Source organism: Podarcis erhardii (genome assembly GCF_964252035.2).
Source record: "Podarcis erhardii genome assembly, chromosome: 9".
In the NCBI taxonomy this organism is placed as follows: Eukaryota; Metazoa; Chordata; class Lepidosauria; order Squamata; family Lacertidae; genus Podarcis; species Podarcis erhardii.
Genome location: NC_138512.1, coordinates 36,762,806 through 36,777,222, shown reverse-complemented (window position 1 = coordinate 36,777,222; position 14,417 = coordinate 36,762,806). Strand labels below are relative to the sequence as shown.

General features: G+C 40.6%; 1 protein-coding gene and 1 long non-coding RNA gene across 7 annotated transcripts in view; one reads left to right on the top strand and one right to left on the bottom strand.

The window, feature by feature from the left end:
• Positions 1-14,417, bottom strand: part of MARCHF1 (membrane associated ring-CH-type finger 1) — a 119,960-nt gene that overhangs the window by 27,779 nt on the left and 77,764 nt on the right. For all 6 annotated transcript variants that reach the window (XM_081875477.1, XM_081875473.1, XM_081875474.1 and 3 more), the window contains one exon: positions 10,870-10,949. In XM_081875477.1, the coding sequence (XP_081731603.1) occupies positions 10,870-10,949 (80 nt within the window). The remainder of the gene's footprint in view (positions 1-10,869; positions 10,950-14,417) is intronic.
• LOC309349513 overlaps positions 1-14,417 on the top strand; it is a 103,046-nt gene that overhangs the window by 75,871 nt on the left and 12,758 nt on the right. The window lies entirely within an intron of this gene.

Sequence of the window (14,417 nt, the reverse complement as noted above, 5' to 3'; positions counted from 1 at the left end):
AAAAAAAAAAGAATAGTGATATGTAAGGCAGTAACACCCCTAGCAGCTAATTAACTTTTGTGAGTGTCCTCATGATTTTGCCGGTGCTCCAATAGCAATTTCTAAGTCATACCCTTTGCCAGTTTAGATAAAACTTTTATCTTACTGTAAAACATTACACAAAGAGAGCAACATCATTTTCTTTTTAAATTAAAGCCATTTCCCAAAGGGGAAATACAGGGCTTTGTTCATTTTAATCCCAGCTATATATAATTTATTTTACAGACTTCAGTGTTTAAGCCATTTAGAATTTAGACAAATAAATTGGGTACCCAGGAGTCCTTTTCAACCACTGTCAGAATTGTTTTGAATTTTAACAGCTAAAATATCAACCTAAAATTCCACTGGGATAGACAAATAAAATGACACAGCCACTTTGAACACACAATGATTCTTCAACAGAAACACTTAACACAAAACACTGAGTGAATTATAAATTAAAAACGTGTAATGAGAATATTGAGTGCTGTGGCAATAGAAATAATGTCCAGAGGAAATGATTATGGAAACAGCTTTAAACATATTAAGTGCTCTTGTCTTCTGTTTGTTTTTGTTCTGTTTGTAATTTATTTCCCTATAAAAAGATTGGTTGATAATGATGGGTTTGCCTAAGGACGGAGAGAATAAATATGTCTGTGCATGGATGGAGCATGCAAAGGATAGTGGGAGAGCTTGAACTGCTTTGTGTCCTCTTGACGAGTTCCTTCCCCACCATTACTGAAGACTTGACATAGCCAGAGCTACAGAACCAGGCTGCTTCTGTGCATCAGGTTGTATAAATAAATGCCCTCTTTGTATGCATCAATAAGAAATGTTGGGAAGGTTACAGCTACCATGCCTCCTTCACTGTTTGCAGTTCAGTGCTGGATGTGTACCAACCCTAAGAGCAGGGAAAAGAAATACTATACAAGGAGTCATGCCATAGAAAGCACTGTGCCAGCAGCTACTGCTTCTAGAGAGACTTTGCTTGGGTGTCACCTGCTGAAAAGGGTAACATATGGTTACCAGATGTTTTTCAATGAATCCGGGGACACTTTTTTTTTTGAAGCTGAGTAGCAACAGGGAGTCAGTAGTGGGGTTGGCGAGGCAAAAGACCCTGGGCCCAAGCACACATGCATATTGTATAAATTGTATAAAGGTGCAAAGCCCTTCTTTTGCACTCTGTGAAACATAAATGCACAGAGTTGTTTTTTTTAAAAAACTGGGCAATGGCACGCCACCCACCCGTGACTCCCGAGCCTTCCCCAATCACCTTCCCCCTTTGTTTTGACAGATCAGGGAAGGCTCGGGAGTCACAGGCGGGCGGCCGTTGCCCAGGAGGGGCCAGCCTGGTAGTGCAGTTGGCTCTGGCTGGCTTCAGGAGCTGCTCGCTGCTGTGGCACAGGAAAAATGGCGGGCACCACGGCAGCGAGCAGCTCCTGAAGCCAGCCAGAGTCAACTGTGCTACCAGGCTGGCTCTGGGCTGCTGAGGCTGCCGCTGCCACATTTCCCAGGGACAGATTTGCAAATCTGGGGACATTCTGGGGACAAATTTGCAGAACTGGGGACTGTCCCTGGGAACCGGGGACGTCTGGTAACCCTAGGGTAACAGGATTTGTTTATTACAACCTCTCCTTTGCTACACTCGCCCCAAATAGCCAGTTGTATCTCTAGGGGCTCAAGAGCAACCCCCCCCCCCCAGCTCTGTGTTGGGTTTTTGCATCTCTTTTTTTGCATACTAGAACCTTTTGCACAGTGCTGCATCCCAACAGCTTTGGCATCCTGAAAAGGTGCACCTCTTTTTCTAGAAAAAGAGCCCTGCTCAAGAGGATAGCTGGAGGATAAGAAACAAGGATACATAGGTAAAACCCACTGAAAGCACTCTTACGCCATTTCAACAATTGTGGCTTCCCCCAAAGAATCCTGGGAGGTGTAGTTTGTCAAGGGTGCTGAAAGTTGTTAGGAGACACTTCAAAAAGAGCTACGATTCTCAGCACCCTTAACAAACTACAGATCCCAGGATTCTTTGGGGGAAGTCATATCTGGTATGCTTTAAAGGTTTCAAGTTGACCAAACTTCCTTGAATGGCAAAAATGCTTTAGGAGGCGCCATGCAGCACATGACAGCTTTACACCGTGCAGGGAATCTCTGCCCTAGGGATGTACCAGAATTGCAGCTAAAGTGAACAGTAATAGTAGCTAAATTACCCACCCAACAGATTATCCTTCACTCAGAGAAAGATAAAACACCTCCAAGACAGGCTTATTTGGCAATGTCACTTCTAAATGTGGAAAGGAACTTCAACCTTGATGCTCAGTGTAAGGTGTGTTTCTCTATCATCAAGCTCCAAAGTCATTTTCACATGGTAGCACTGAACCTAAAACTTAAGATTCCTAAATACCATCATCTCTATGGCTTTCTTTGGATTTGTCGGTTGAATGAAGAGAATACTTCAGACAGTGTGAGCCTTGTCCCCACAACTGAATGATGCAGCTTGGATATGGCTTTCAAGTCTGAAAGCAGAATCCCATGGAGACAATGTTGTTTTACAAATTACCAGGTTGCAATTATTAAGGTTAAAACAGCCAAATCTGTTGTCCAATAACCTCAACACAAATATGAGAACAAACAGCTGAAAAACACACCATGTTCCCTAAGATGAAAACAATGACAGGTTGTCGTTGTTGGTTTTGCAAGCTTCATCCTGTCTTCTCCTATAAATGGAATTGCATATCCCCAACATACTATAACTGAAAATACAAACTTACAAGGGACAAGGAAGGAAGTGTTCAAGGAAAACAAGTGTGAAGACAAGGAATTAAGATCAACTGCAACAATTCTTGCTGACAAAAAACATCACAATGAAACGCTGTATGCCATGACAGGTAAGAATCACATAGTTCCAGAAACTCATTGCTAGTTTCTGTGGCAAGTGGAAGTGTATGTGGACTTTACTGTCTGGATGCTTGGAATATTTTTTTTCCAAGCTGGTCTTTAAGGTGCTACTGGAACATCTTTCAATATTTTTTTTTATCTTTCATCATTGTTATTTTTTTCCATGTTTGTGTATTTTGGGGATAGGCATGTTGAAAAATTCCATTGGAAACGAAAGTAGAATTTGCTACTGTTTTTGTCACAGGTTCAGAATAAAAATCAATCCAGCGAATACAATCGGTATTTGCTCACAACATTCTTGTGTGTGTGTTCTTAAGCCCTCAACCAATATGTAACTGATTACTGTTTTTAAAAAAACATTGTTCTGTTCCTTCCTTTACACAGAAATGAATGGTGTGGAATAATTATGTAATTAATTACGTTAAATTCATAACTTACATAATAAGTAAATTATGTCAAATAGCATACAGCAAGAAGAATAACAGTACTTGGTGGACATGGAAACAGCAGGTTGTGATGAAGATGGGTCAGAACAAAAACCACTATCTTCTTACACTCCTGTTTTGGAGTTTGCTTAACACTTAGCAATGGGATTAAAGCTGGGTATTTTTTATTTATTTTTTTGAAAAAAAGAAGAATAAATGAAATCCATGTCTGAACACAGAAGTATAACAGAACTCTTAACATAATCACAAAGGATCTCAAAACAAGAAAAAGGCATTCAGCTATTTTTGGTGACCAGATCTCGGCTTCTGCATGGATGTTTCCCATGCATGAAGTTCCTTTGCCACATGCCTTGATAAACTATGAAGTCATAAGGTTATAACAATAGCCTGCTGGATCAGGTCAGAGACCTATCTAGTCCAGAATACTGTTCCTGCATTGGTCAGTCATATGCCCATGCTAAGCCTGCAAGTAGGGCCTGGGTGCAACTCTTCTCATCTGCAATTCCCAGCAACTGATATCGTCTCTGATAGTAAAGGAAGAACATAGTCATTGTGGCTAGTAGACACTTTCACAGACAATAAGACTAACTAACCGGTTTCCTGTTTTATCCAAACTGGGAAGCTATGGTTAACACCAAAATGTTAAAAACCAGTTTGAAGTTGGTTAATGATCCTGGCTTCTTTTGAAGCTGGTAAGCATAATCAGAGACCTGGCTTATCAAGGGATACCACTAAGGAAGGACAGAAGACCTTTTCATTTCTCATTATTAAGATGAGAACAATTATCCAAATGTAGCCTCTATGGCCTAATACCTGTGAGCCACAACATTTTGGTTTCAGTTATATGAACATTGTTCTTGAACATTTCCACCCCTATCGTTCAGCCTGGACACTGAGATCCAGCTCTGAGGGCCTTCTGGCAGTTTCCTTCACTCAAGAAGTGAAGTTACAGGGAACAAGGAAGAGTAGTCGTGCCTGTCCTGTGGAACGCCCTCCTGTCAGATGTCAAGGAGATAAACAACTATCTGGCTTTTAGAAGACATTTTAAGGCAGCCCTGTATAGGGAAGTTTTTAATGTTTGATGTTTTACTGTGGTTTCATAGTTTGTTGAAAGCCACCCAGAGTAGCTGGGGAACCCAGTCAGCTGGGCAGCATGTAAATTAAAATACATGTAATAATATTATTATTATTATTATTATTATTATTATTATTATTATTATTATTATTATCCCCCTCCTGTTTCATGGGCATGCCAGACAACTGTTGTAGGGTAGAGATTTAACCTGTCATCATGATCTTCAAGTCACCAGTCTATGAAGTAATGAAACTGTTTCATCATTCTATATTCTGTTCTTTTTTTTATAAAATGGTTGCTTTCTTTTTTTAGAGTGTGTTCTAAGCCAAAAGGTTCAAAGTTAAGAGGAGGGTCAAAAGTTAATTTGGCGGTTAAGAGGAAAATGAAGCCTCAAGATAAAAGAGGGTGGGCAGCCTAACCAATTAGGGGAATTGGACTCTATCCTCCCCCCAGTTGAAATAATGTATTTAAGCAGGGAGTTGAAGCAAATTAGACAAAAGAAAAGCTGAACTATAAAGTTATAAAACATGCTTGCAGCACTGTAGAAGAAAAAAGCCATGACAGAAGGCCACAAATGGAACCAGAAGCAGAATTCTGAGAGAACTGGTTAAGTATTGGCTTAGTGAGGCAAGCAGCCTAGTATACGTTTAGCTTATTTTGCTCTAATGGGGAACTGATTAAACAATTTTTAAAGTTTTAATCTTAAAGATCCTCTTTAAAAAACTGCTGACTTGCCAGTCTGCTTCAGTAAAAACCACATTTGTTTGCATTTAAATATGGCTGCTATCTTCTTATTCATGCCATACTTAATTGCCTTCTCACTCCACCCAGTATTGAGAGCTGGCTTGGCCAGTTTGAAAAAGAGGCATGATTAGTAGAGACAGCGGTGGAAAAGGATATCTGCTTGGTGGCAGAGGCAAAGTTAGCAAAGAGGAGGAACTGCGTTTGCTTGCTTGCCTTCCTTCCCTTTCAAAGTGCAGGCTAAACCTCATGGTGTCACAAATTCCCATTTCAGGTATTTGAATAAGAAGGGGGAGGGAAATTGGGCAGGTTGTTCTAAAGTGTGTGTTTGAAAAAAAGAAAAGGGTGTAAGATCAGATTCTATATACTACAAAATCTTAAGGGTAAACAGCTGATTCAAGCAGGGCTATGAGAAAATGTGTTTTAAAAAAGCAAACCAAAATTGACTAATTTCCTCCCAATGTGAAGTAGTTCTAAATGAGTTCCTCCTCACTATACATACATCAGCAACATATTTTATGATGACAGAAGTATAGCCTGACTCAGTAGATGACTGAAAACATCCCCTGTTGATCCAGTCACTTTATTCTCAGATACAACAAATTTGCATTCACAAAGTACATGGTTCTGTTTTCAGTAGTCTATGTACTACACTGCTATTGTAACATACGGAAAAGCCTTTATGGAAGACAAATCCCTTTCACCTGACCCCTACAACTAAGTTTGGAGAATATCAGACCAGGTCAACAAATACACTGAGATGGCAAATACACCAGCAGAATTCTCAACTCTATTCCACAGCAGATCCAGTTGACATAGTATATTTGGACTTTCAAAAAGCTTTTGATAAAGTACATCACTAAAGACTCCTGAGTAAGCTTAGCAGACATGGGATAAGACATGGGTAGGCAAACTAAGGCCCAGGGGCCGGATCCGGCCCAATTGCCTTCTAAATCCAGCCCACAGATGGTCTGGGAATCAACATGTTTATACATGGGTAGAATGTGACCTTTTATTTAAAATGCATCTCTGGGTTATTTGTGGGGCATAGGAATTCGTTCATTCCCCCCCTCCCCCAATATAGTCCAGCCGCCCACAAGGTCTGAGGGACTGTGGACCGGCCCCCTGCTGAAAAGGTTTGCTGACCCCTGGGATAAGAGGAGAGGTCCTCTTGTGGATTAGGAACTAAATAAGCAAAAGGAAGTAGATAGTAGGAATATATGGTTGGTTCTCCTGATGGAGGGATGTAGAAAGTGATGCCCCTCCAAGGGCAGATACTTTTAATTCATGGATCCAGTACAGATTCAATTCCTGGAATAGCCAGGCTAGTTTCCTGGTGAGGTAATGACCCTTTAAGTATGGGCCATTAGGAGAACAGTCTCTAAGGGCTTTTAAAAAGGATTGGATGATTGTGCCTATTAGCCACAATGGTTATTTCCACCTCCACTGTCAGAAGCCAGTATGGCTCTGAATACCCGTTGCTGGAAATCACAGGTGTGCAGAGTGCTGTTGCAAAAGCTGTATTCTCTGCTACTGAGCTGCCAGTATCTGGCAATATATTAAGCTGCCAATACGTGGGTCCATTATACCCAGCTGGAACCATCTGAGCAAGCAGTGGTTCTCTAATCCAACTGCGCAGCTTTCAGGTTGCTCTGCTGGATTTCAAGATAGCCACTTGTCCCAAGTATGACACAGCAGTAGCACCATTGTTCAAAAGGTTAGTGGCAGATTATGTGCATTAACCACTTAACAGTATAAATAAAATATGGTTGATGATGAGGGACAATCATTAATTGATGCGGGACTAAGTTCTGCATCCAGCACTCTTTTCACATCCACAGATTAGTTAATTGATTGATCAGTTTTACTGAAAGGTAGCAACAACAGGAAGAAGCAGATGCAATGGGACTGCTGCCACAGTCTATTTAAAAAAGGTTGTTTCCTGGACTCCTGACAATTTACCTGTCTTTTTAAGTAGTGTGCGTACCCTTTTAGTTTTGGTATGCAAGTTAAATTACCCAATGTTCAAATGAGACAGTGTAGTAGATAATCTCTCTTTTCTCAATGAATATTTTATTGCATTTTTTCCCTTCTTTTCGAAAAAAATGATGACTATCAGAAAACGGACTACAAATTGGCTTTTGACTCAGTGCAGGAATGTATCTTTCACTAAAGTAAAAACAGGAAAGCCTGTTTTTAGCTGAATCAGTATTATTGGGTCATAAATCTCTCCTACTTGTTCTCTGATAGTTTAACAAGTAAGATAGCTTACTGGTGATAAAAATTAGCATGCAGCAGTTTTTGCAGCATTTACTCTACATGTACTTACTACCTCTCGGTGTGATACATTTAGGAATGATTACAAGATATATATCACTGTCTTGGAGAGCTCAGTTTGTGTGTCAGCATGGAAAAATAGTAGTCTAATTTTCATTACAGCTGAAGAGACAGAAAACATAAATGGAGGCCTGCTGGATAAGACCAAAGGCCCATCCAACCCACCACACTGCTCTTACAATGACCGTCTGCAAACAGGATGTGAATGCAAGATGTGATGTTGTCATGCAACACAAACACATGCTCCAGGAAGGTTGGCCAATCATAGCTTCCAGGTTTGTGATACCCATCATCTCAGGAGCATAGCTGTCAACTTACAGATTTGAAAATAAGGGACCAGCAGCCTCGAAAATAAGGGATCAGCAGCCAAAGTAAGGGATTTTCCAGGCACAGGTATGTTCAACTTCTGAGCCCCACTGAGCCAAAGGCAGAAAGCCTAGCCAGCAGCCAGACGAAGCCTCATCAATAAGGGACAGCAGTGGGACATGGCGCTGGGATAAGGGACTGTCCTGCCAAATAAGGGACGCTTGACAGCTATGCTCAGGAGTCATCATTGATTCAACTTTTTATACACAATGATTATTTCTATTCCAGTCCATCAATATATGGCCCAGTCAAGTCCTCACTATATATGAGGTCCAGATGATATTGGTTGCACACTTCCTGTAGACATTACTATATTTACACTATGGTAGATTACAGCTGTGACACAATTAGGTACACAGGCTGATGCATGCAACTAAATCTGTCGGCTCATAAAACACATTTTAAACCAATCACCATGAAATGCAAAATCCCCACAGAACTCTGCTTTGTGAATGAGTCCCTCATGGGTGTATCTCCAAGGCCCCACATAACTTCCCCCTTTTAAAAAAATCACATTGCCCCCAAAGGTGCACATGGTCTGAGTTATAAAAACAAAGTCATGCTTCACTTGGTAGGCTTTGATCATGCCTATGTCTTGGTTGTAGGGAGAAGACAGGCTAAGATCTACAACAGGATCTGCTGCCCCTGTGATCCTGCTGCCTGAGGCAGTCACTTCATCTTGCCTCATAGGTGAGTCATCCCTGAGCTAGAGCATAATTGCTTGCAGTCTGGGGGAAAAGGAAAGCCGATTCTAGCACAGGCACTATTGGTAAGATATATCAGGCAACTGTTTTTCCTTTATATAAAGTAGTTCTAACTGATTGATATTTTCACATTTGCCAAATTTCTATATTTCGAAGACAACTGGTGCAATCTCTACATCCAAAAAGTAACAGCTGATTTTGAGCTTTATCCACTTATATGACTCAAAACATTTCCTCATTTCAATTCCACTTATGCACACTTCTGCCTAGGTCATCACAAAAGGAAGCCAGCAGATCTTTTAGCAACATGTAAGGACCAGTCACACAATAATTACGTGGACCATTTACCCAAGTCTAACAGAATTAATGAACTTTATATATATTTTGCGGCATGATAAGGGAGTAAAACAGGGATCTTGTGATATCTGCTGCTGTTGCTTTTCAGTGGATTTTAATGTTGCTTATTGTTTGATTAACTGTATTTTTTTTTGAAATTGCATTAAATTACTGAAAGCTGCCTTGAGTAGTACATGGGGACTAGAAAGGTGGGATAGAATTTTATTTTTTTAGAATAAATAAAACTGGAGGAAAGCTTATTATCACAAATCTCCAACAGTAAGTAACTGGATCAGGGACAAAGGACCATCTAGTCCAGCATCCTGTTCTAACAGTTGCCTATGAGAATTCTGCAAGCAGCAGCTGACTGCAATAGTACTCTTCCCCCTTCTGATTCCCAGGAACTGTTATTCGGAGGCATATTCGGAGGCAGAACTGTAGCTATCATGCCTATGTTCATATAATTATATAGGCATAATAACTTGCATAGTGCTACTTAAAACTACAGATTGATGACAAGCCTAGGAAAGTTGGTATTATCATATATAGGTTATAATTCATATCATCAGGAGAGCATATACTTTTCAATGCAATAGTGTTCTTGCCATGCACACAGTGTCTCAAAAATCCCACCCCAACATAAAAGAAGGAGCACTCTGAAAGAGGATTCTATATCCTATTGCATTTTAACAACTTTTTAAAAAATGACCCAATATCATGTCTCAAGATGGTTTTTGTGATTCCAAGATTAAAGTCTGTATGAAACCCAGATTACCTGCTGCTGTTTAGTTGCTAAGCATGGTTCTTATGTATCTAGACACTAAAAGCAGTATGAATCAGGGAGGAAAAACAACCACCAACCATCTCCTTTATATAATTCATAGCACTTAGAAATTCCTTTTGCATTAGGAGACAAACCTGCACACTTCGAAATCATCAGACAAGTCATCATAAAACGCAGGTTTCTGAACAGCAGCCGATGCAGCAAGCCCTGTCCCAGCAGGTACTCCATTTTCTGGAACTGACAAAATATCACTGTCTGGGCCTTTCTCTGAACCACTTTCCTCCTTGCTTGCTTTGACTCGCCTCATGTTCCTTGAAGGCTCTGGATCCTTGCGGCTGCACTTGTCCTGGGGTTTCCCACCTTGTCTAAAGGAGCTTCTTGCCTCCACAGAAGACGGTGAGCGGCAGGTCTCTTTACACCGCGAAATCCTTCTCCTGCGGTGACTAGGAGTGCAGCCTTCAGGCTCAATCTTCTCCTCTTGCTTCTTTTCCCCAGCTGTCCCCATAGTTACAAGTTCAATGGCATTCTTCCTGGAAGAATCATCTGTCCGAGTGTTTGAAGTACTCCGCCTTCTCATTCTCCTGGGCATGTTGGCTCTCTCTCTTTTTCTAACCAGGGCCCAGTGGTTCTCATCTGAAGATGATGAATCGGATGATACTTTGCGCAAGGCATTCCATGCACGATTTGCAATGTTGGGGTGCAACTTGCCATCCTTCTCTCTTTTTTGCTTTTCTGCATGCCCATCATTCTCCTCAGGCTCTTTCCTTCGCCTAACCCTTCGCTTCACTTGTTTCCTACCAGTTTCTTTACTAGCTGGACTCAGTACCGTGACAGGGGTCGAGTTTTCAAACTTATCTTCTGATATGTCATGCAAGGTGGGAGGTCTAAACAAAGCAGCAAGCGAAGGAGATGGATGGGAAATGATCAAACAAAAAGAGAGAGAAAGAAACGAAACAAATCAGGATTTTGAAATGAAAACAAAAATAATTGTGACTTAAACAGAAAAAAAGATATGGAAAAGACATAACAAAACACTGAAAATGACAAACCAAAAATAGATTTGAATGTAAATCCATGGAGGGGGGTTAGGCAAAAGCAAGAGCTACGGATCATTAGATAAAGAAGACTATGCATCAATCAGATTAGGACCACTCTTTTATCACGTACCTACAGATGTCCTGAGTAGAAGGGCAGACAGATAACCGTGACTGGCTTCTGGGTGCTGTCCCTGTGGTAGGACTGCTTGCCTGTTGAAAGAAGTTAGATAATTTGGAATCTTTATCAATGAAATAAAGAGTCGATATTTTACTGCTTTTCCACATGATTAAAACAAAAGTTAACTTGTGCAGCTCTTTACGATGTTTTCACATCCACGCACTTCTAAAATACAGGAAGTGCCTGCAAAAGCAAAACCCTTTTGAGGAACTAAATGTTCTAAGGGCTACAGTTGCAGTCCACATATATATTTTATCTTGTTTGAGGAACAAACTTCTGCAGGCTAAAGGTTTCATTTTGCAGTTGGGTCTACTGAGAGCACAGAACATGAAGGAAACAACAGCTGCCAAATTTCAACAACGATGAGGCTCCTTACTGGAACAAAGTGAACTGCACTGATATTGTGCTGAGTAAGGGCTGAGGCAGGGCTGCCAGAACGTTGCAGTGTGGGAGGGCAGAAGCAACATGAAGCTTAAATACTATTTTTAAAAACATATCAGAGCAATCAGGTTCACTTTCAGAAACTATTTACGTGTCCAAACATCTGAAGCAAAACACTTCCACAGTATGAGCGAGTCCCATCATAAAGCAGCCACAGCAATTTGCAGACTAAACCTGTTGACTTGTAAATATGCTTTGGCTAGAAAACAAGATTGTTCCATGGTAGCTGGAAGGTTACTAACAATATAGTTTTGCACATAGCTAAACTCTGCAGTTAGCTTAATTGTTAATGACCCGAAGGCTTATGTTATGCACCAGCTACATTACTCTTAAAGCTCTGAACTGAAGTCCTCCTTGGCATAAACTTTGTGATTAATCAGTATTCTGGCTGGAGGTATAGCACAGAAGACTGCTTAACACACACTGTTTCACGGGACAATGTGAATGTCTTTAGTATTATGAACAGTTTCTGAAGTGATGATTGGACATACACATTACTCTAAAGACATGCCTATGAGTATCAGCTGTTGAGGAACAAAACCAGGACAGTGCTATCACATTCAAGTCCTGCTTGTGGGGTTCCCATAGGCATCTTGCTAGCCGCTGTGGGAACAGACTGCTATGGGCCTTTCACGTGACCCTGCAGGGCTCTTCCAATGCTCTTATGTATAATCGGCACATGTTGCAAAATACTTCATTGAAATGTTTTTTAATGTAGGAAATTTGTCATGTTGAAGTGGACCAAAAGCGAAAACAATCAGGCCTATACAATATCCTAAGATTCACAATCAAAGTATTACAGTTAAAGGCAAAACTATTTCCCCTACCCTTACAATCATGTATTGCCACAAATCTACATCAGAGCTCTCAGGAATATATTTTTTCTTAATTTTGAACAAAAAAAATTCCTAAAAATATTTCTATTATTACTTATTATTCCTCCAAGGAGCTCCCTCTCTCCATTGTTGATTTGTTCTACCTCTCTCATTTTATCCTCAGAACAACCCTGCAAGGTATGTTTGGCTGAGACTATGACTGGCCCAAGGTCATCCAGTGAACTTCATATCTGAGTGGAGATTTGAACCCTAGTTTTCCAGGTCCTAGCCCAACACTAACCACTGGCTCTTTCCATTAATAAAGGTCTTCTCCATTATTTTCTTTGTTTAAAGCAGGTGTGGCTAATCTACAGGCCACATCTGGACCCTGAAGAGACTTTCTGTAGACTCTTCAAAATCTGTCGCTTTTAAAATAACAGAGCAAGTGTCAGAATAACAAAGAGCTCCTAACATGAGTTTGACCAAACTGTGGGAGGCAATGGAAGACAGGAGTGCCTGGCGTGCTCTGGTCCATGGGGTCACGAAGAGTCGGACACGACTAAACGATTAAACAACAACAACAAATGTCCCTTAATAGAGGGAAATGGCCAGTAGGGCTCAGAAGACACAGCTGACCTGGGGGGTTGCCACTGCTGCTCCTCCTTATATACCCGCACCCACCGCCTCAGATGTCCCTCACATGCTGCCCAATGGTAGGGTTGGCCTAAAGTCAGATTTTCACACAGACTGAGTTATAAATTTAGATGCAGATCACTCTGCATGTTCATTTCCATTTACATCACAATGCTAACTCAGCTTATATGTATCTACATCCAGGGCCATTACGTGTGACAATGTGCACTGGGACCTTTAGGCTGAGTAAAACCCACTGAAATTAATAGAATTTCCTTTTAAGTGGGCATGCATAGGTTTACCCTGTTAGTTTTTAAGAGACACCCACACTTTGTAAGCTTATTGTCGCCTGGCTAAAGATGACAGTATAATTCAATTATAAATTTAACCAGCCTGAAATGTTTTGGGACTGATTATTGCTTTTTAGAAGCACAGAACTTATATGAGTATGCTTGGTTGCTATTCTTTATTGCATAATGTTTCTTTGCTGTGGTGATCCTACCTCACACACAACCTACAGACACTGCCAGCCAGATGTGTCACATTAAACTTTGTGCAGTAGAATGTACAAACGAGACCTACGTTGGGAGGGGGTAGGAAAGAATAATTTCATGTTCTTGAGGGTTTTCTTTTTCCCATATGCAAACATTTCAATTAACATTTCTGTAAGAAGAACTACAAAATCAGAACATTAGGGGAAAGATGCCTGCTGCAGATATTGGCCACAGCTGGTGGGTATATGACACATATTGCATTCCTTCTTTTCTTAACATCTGTGATCAGTTGCGGTAACTCATGCGGGAGTTAGGCATGCGTATCCAGAGATAAACACAGCCTTTTTGTGTGTGTATTTCATGTATATTTATTCAATTTTTATGTTGCTTGTTTTCATCCTGGAAACAAAGCTACCTGAAGTAATTTGGGACACCCACTTTGTCTCCTGAAGCATTCTGGACTACTTATTGCTTTATTATAAGCGGGCTGGGAAGGAACTGTTTCCTTTTCATCCTAAATAGCCATCGTATGTACTGGGCATATACCTGGGTGAGGAAACCCATGCAATTGCCAGATAAAAATCACTTCAGCTTAACAGAAGTTGCAATCCCATGCATGCTTTTATTACTTTTCTATGAGGTAGGAATTCTTTAAAAATTCAGACCCCACGACGGAGTAAAAATGGACCAATCCATGCAGCCCACCACTACCTATTTGGAATTTTGCAATCAACAAGCTTTTGCAGTTATCCTAATAAAAGCAATATCGTTCTTGGCTCTTTACACCTATCAAATACGTATTTTATTTTAATAGATTTATTAGTTTGTTTGTTAAATGTGTATACCACCCTTCATCTGAGGATTGCAGAGGGGTTCAAAGGCATAAAAAATATATAAAAACACAAAATACATAATGAAAACAAGGGGGAGACAAAACCAATAATCTCCCCCCTCCGCCGCCCTCCCAAACTTATTATTTTCCCACAGCTGGTAGTCAGTATAGTACAGAGGAAGCAAGTATATAACATGGCACACAGCAAGTACGCAACATGGCACAAGGATTGTATATTCACTGCCCTCCTGGAGGATGACAAACAGCTGCAGAAACCATGTTCAA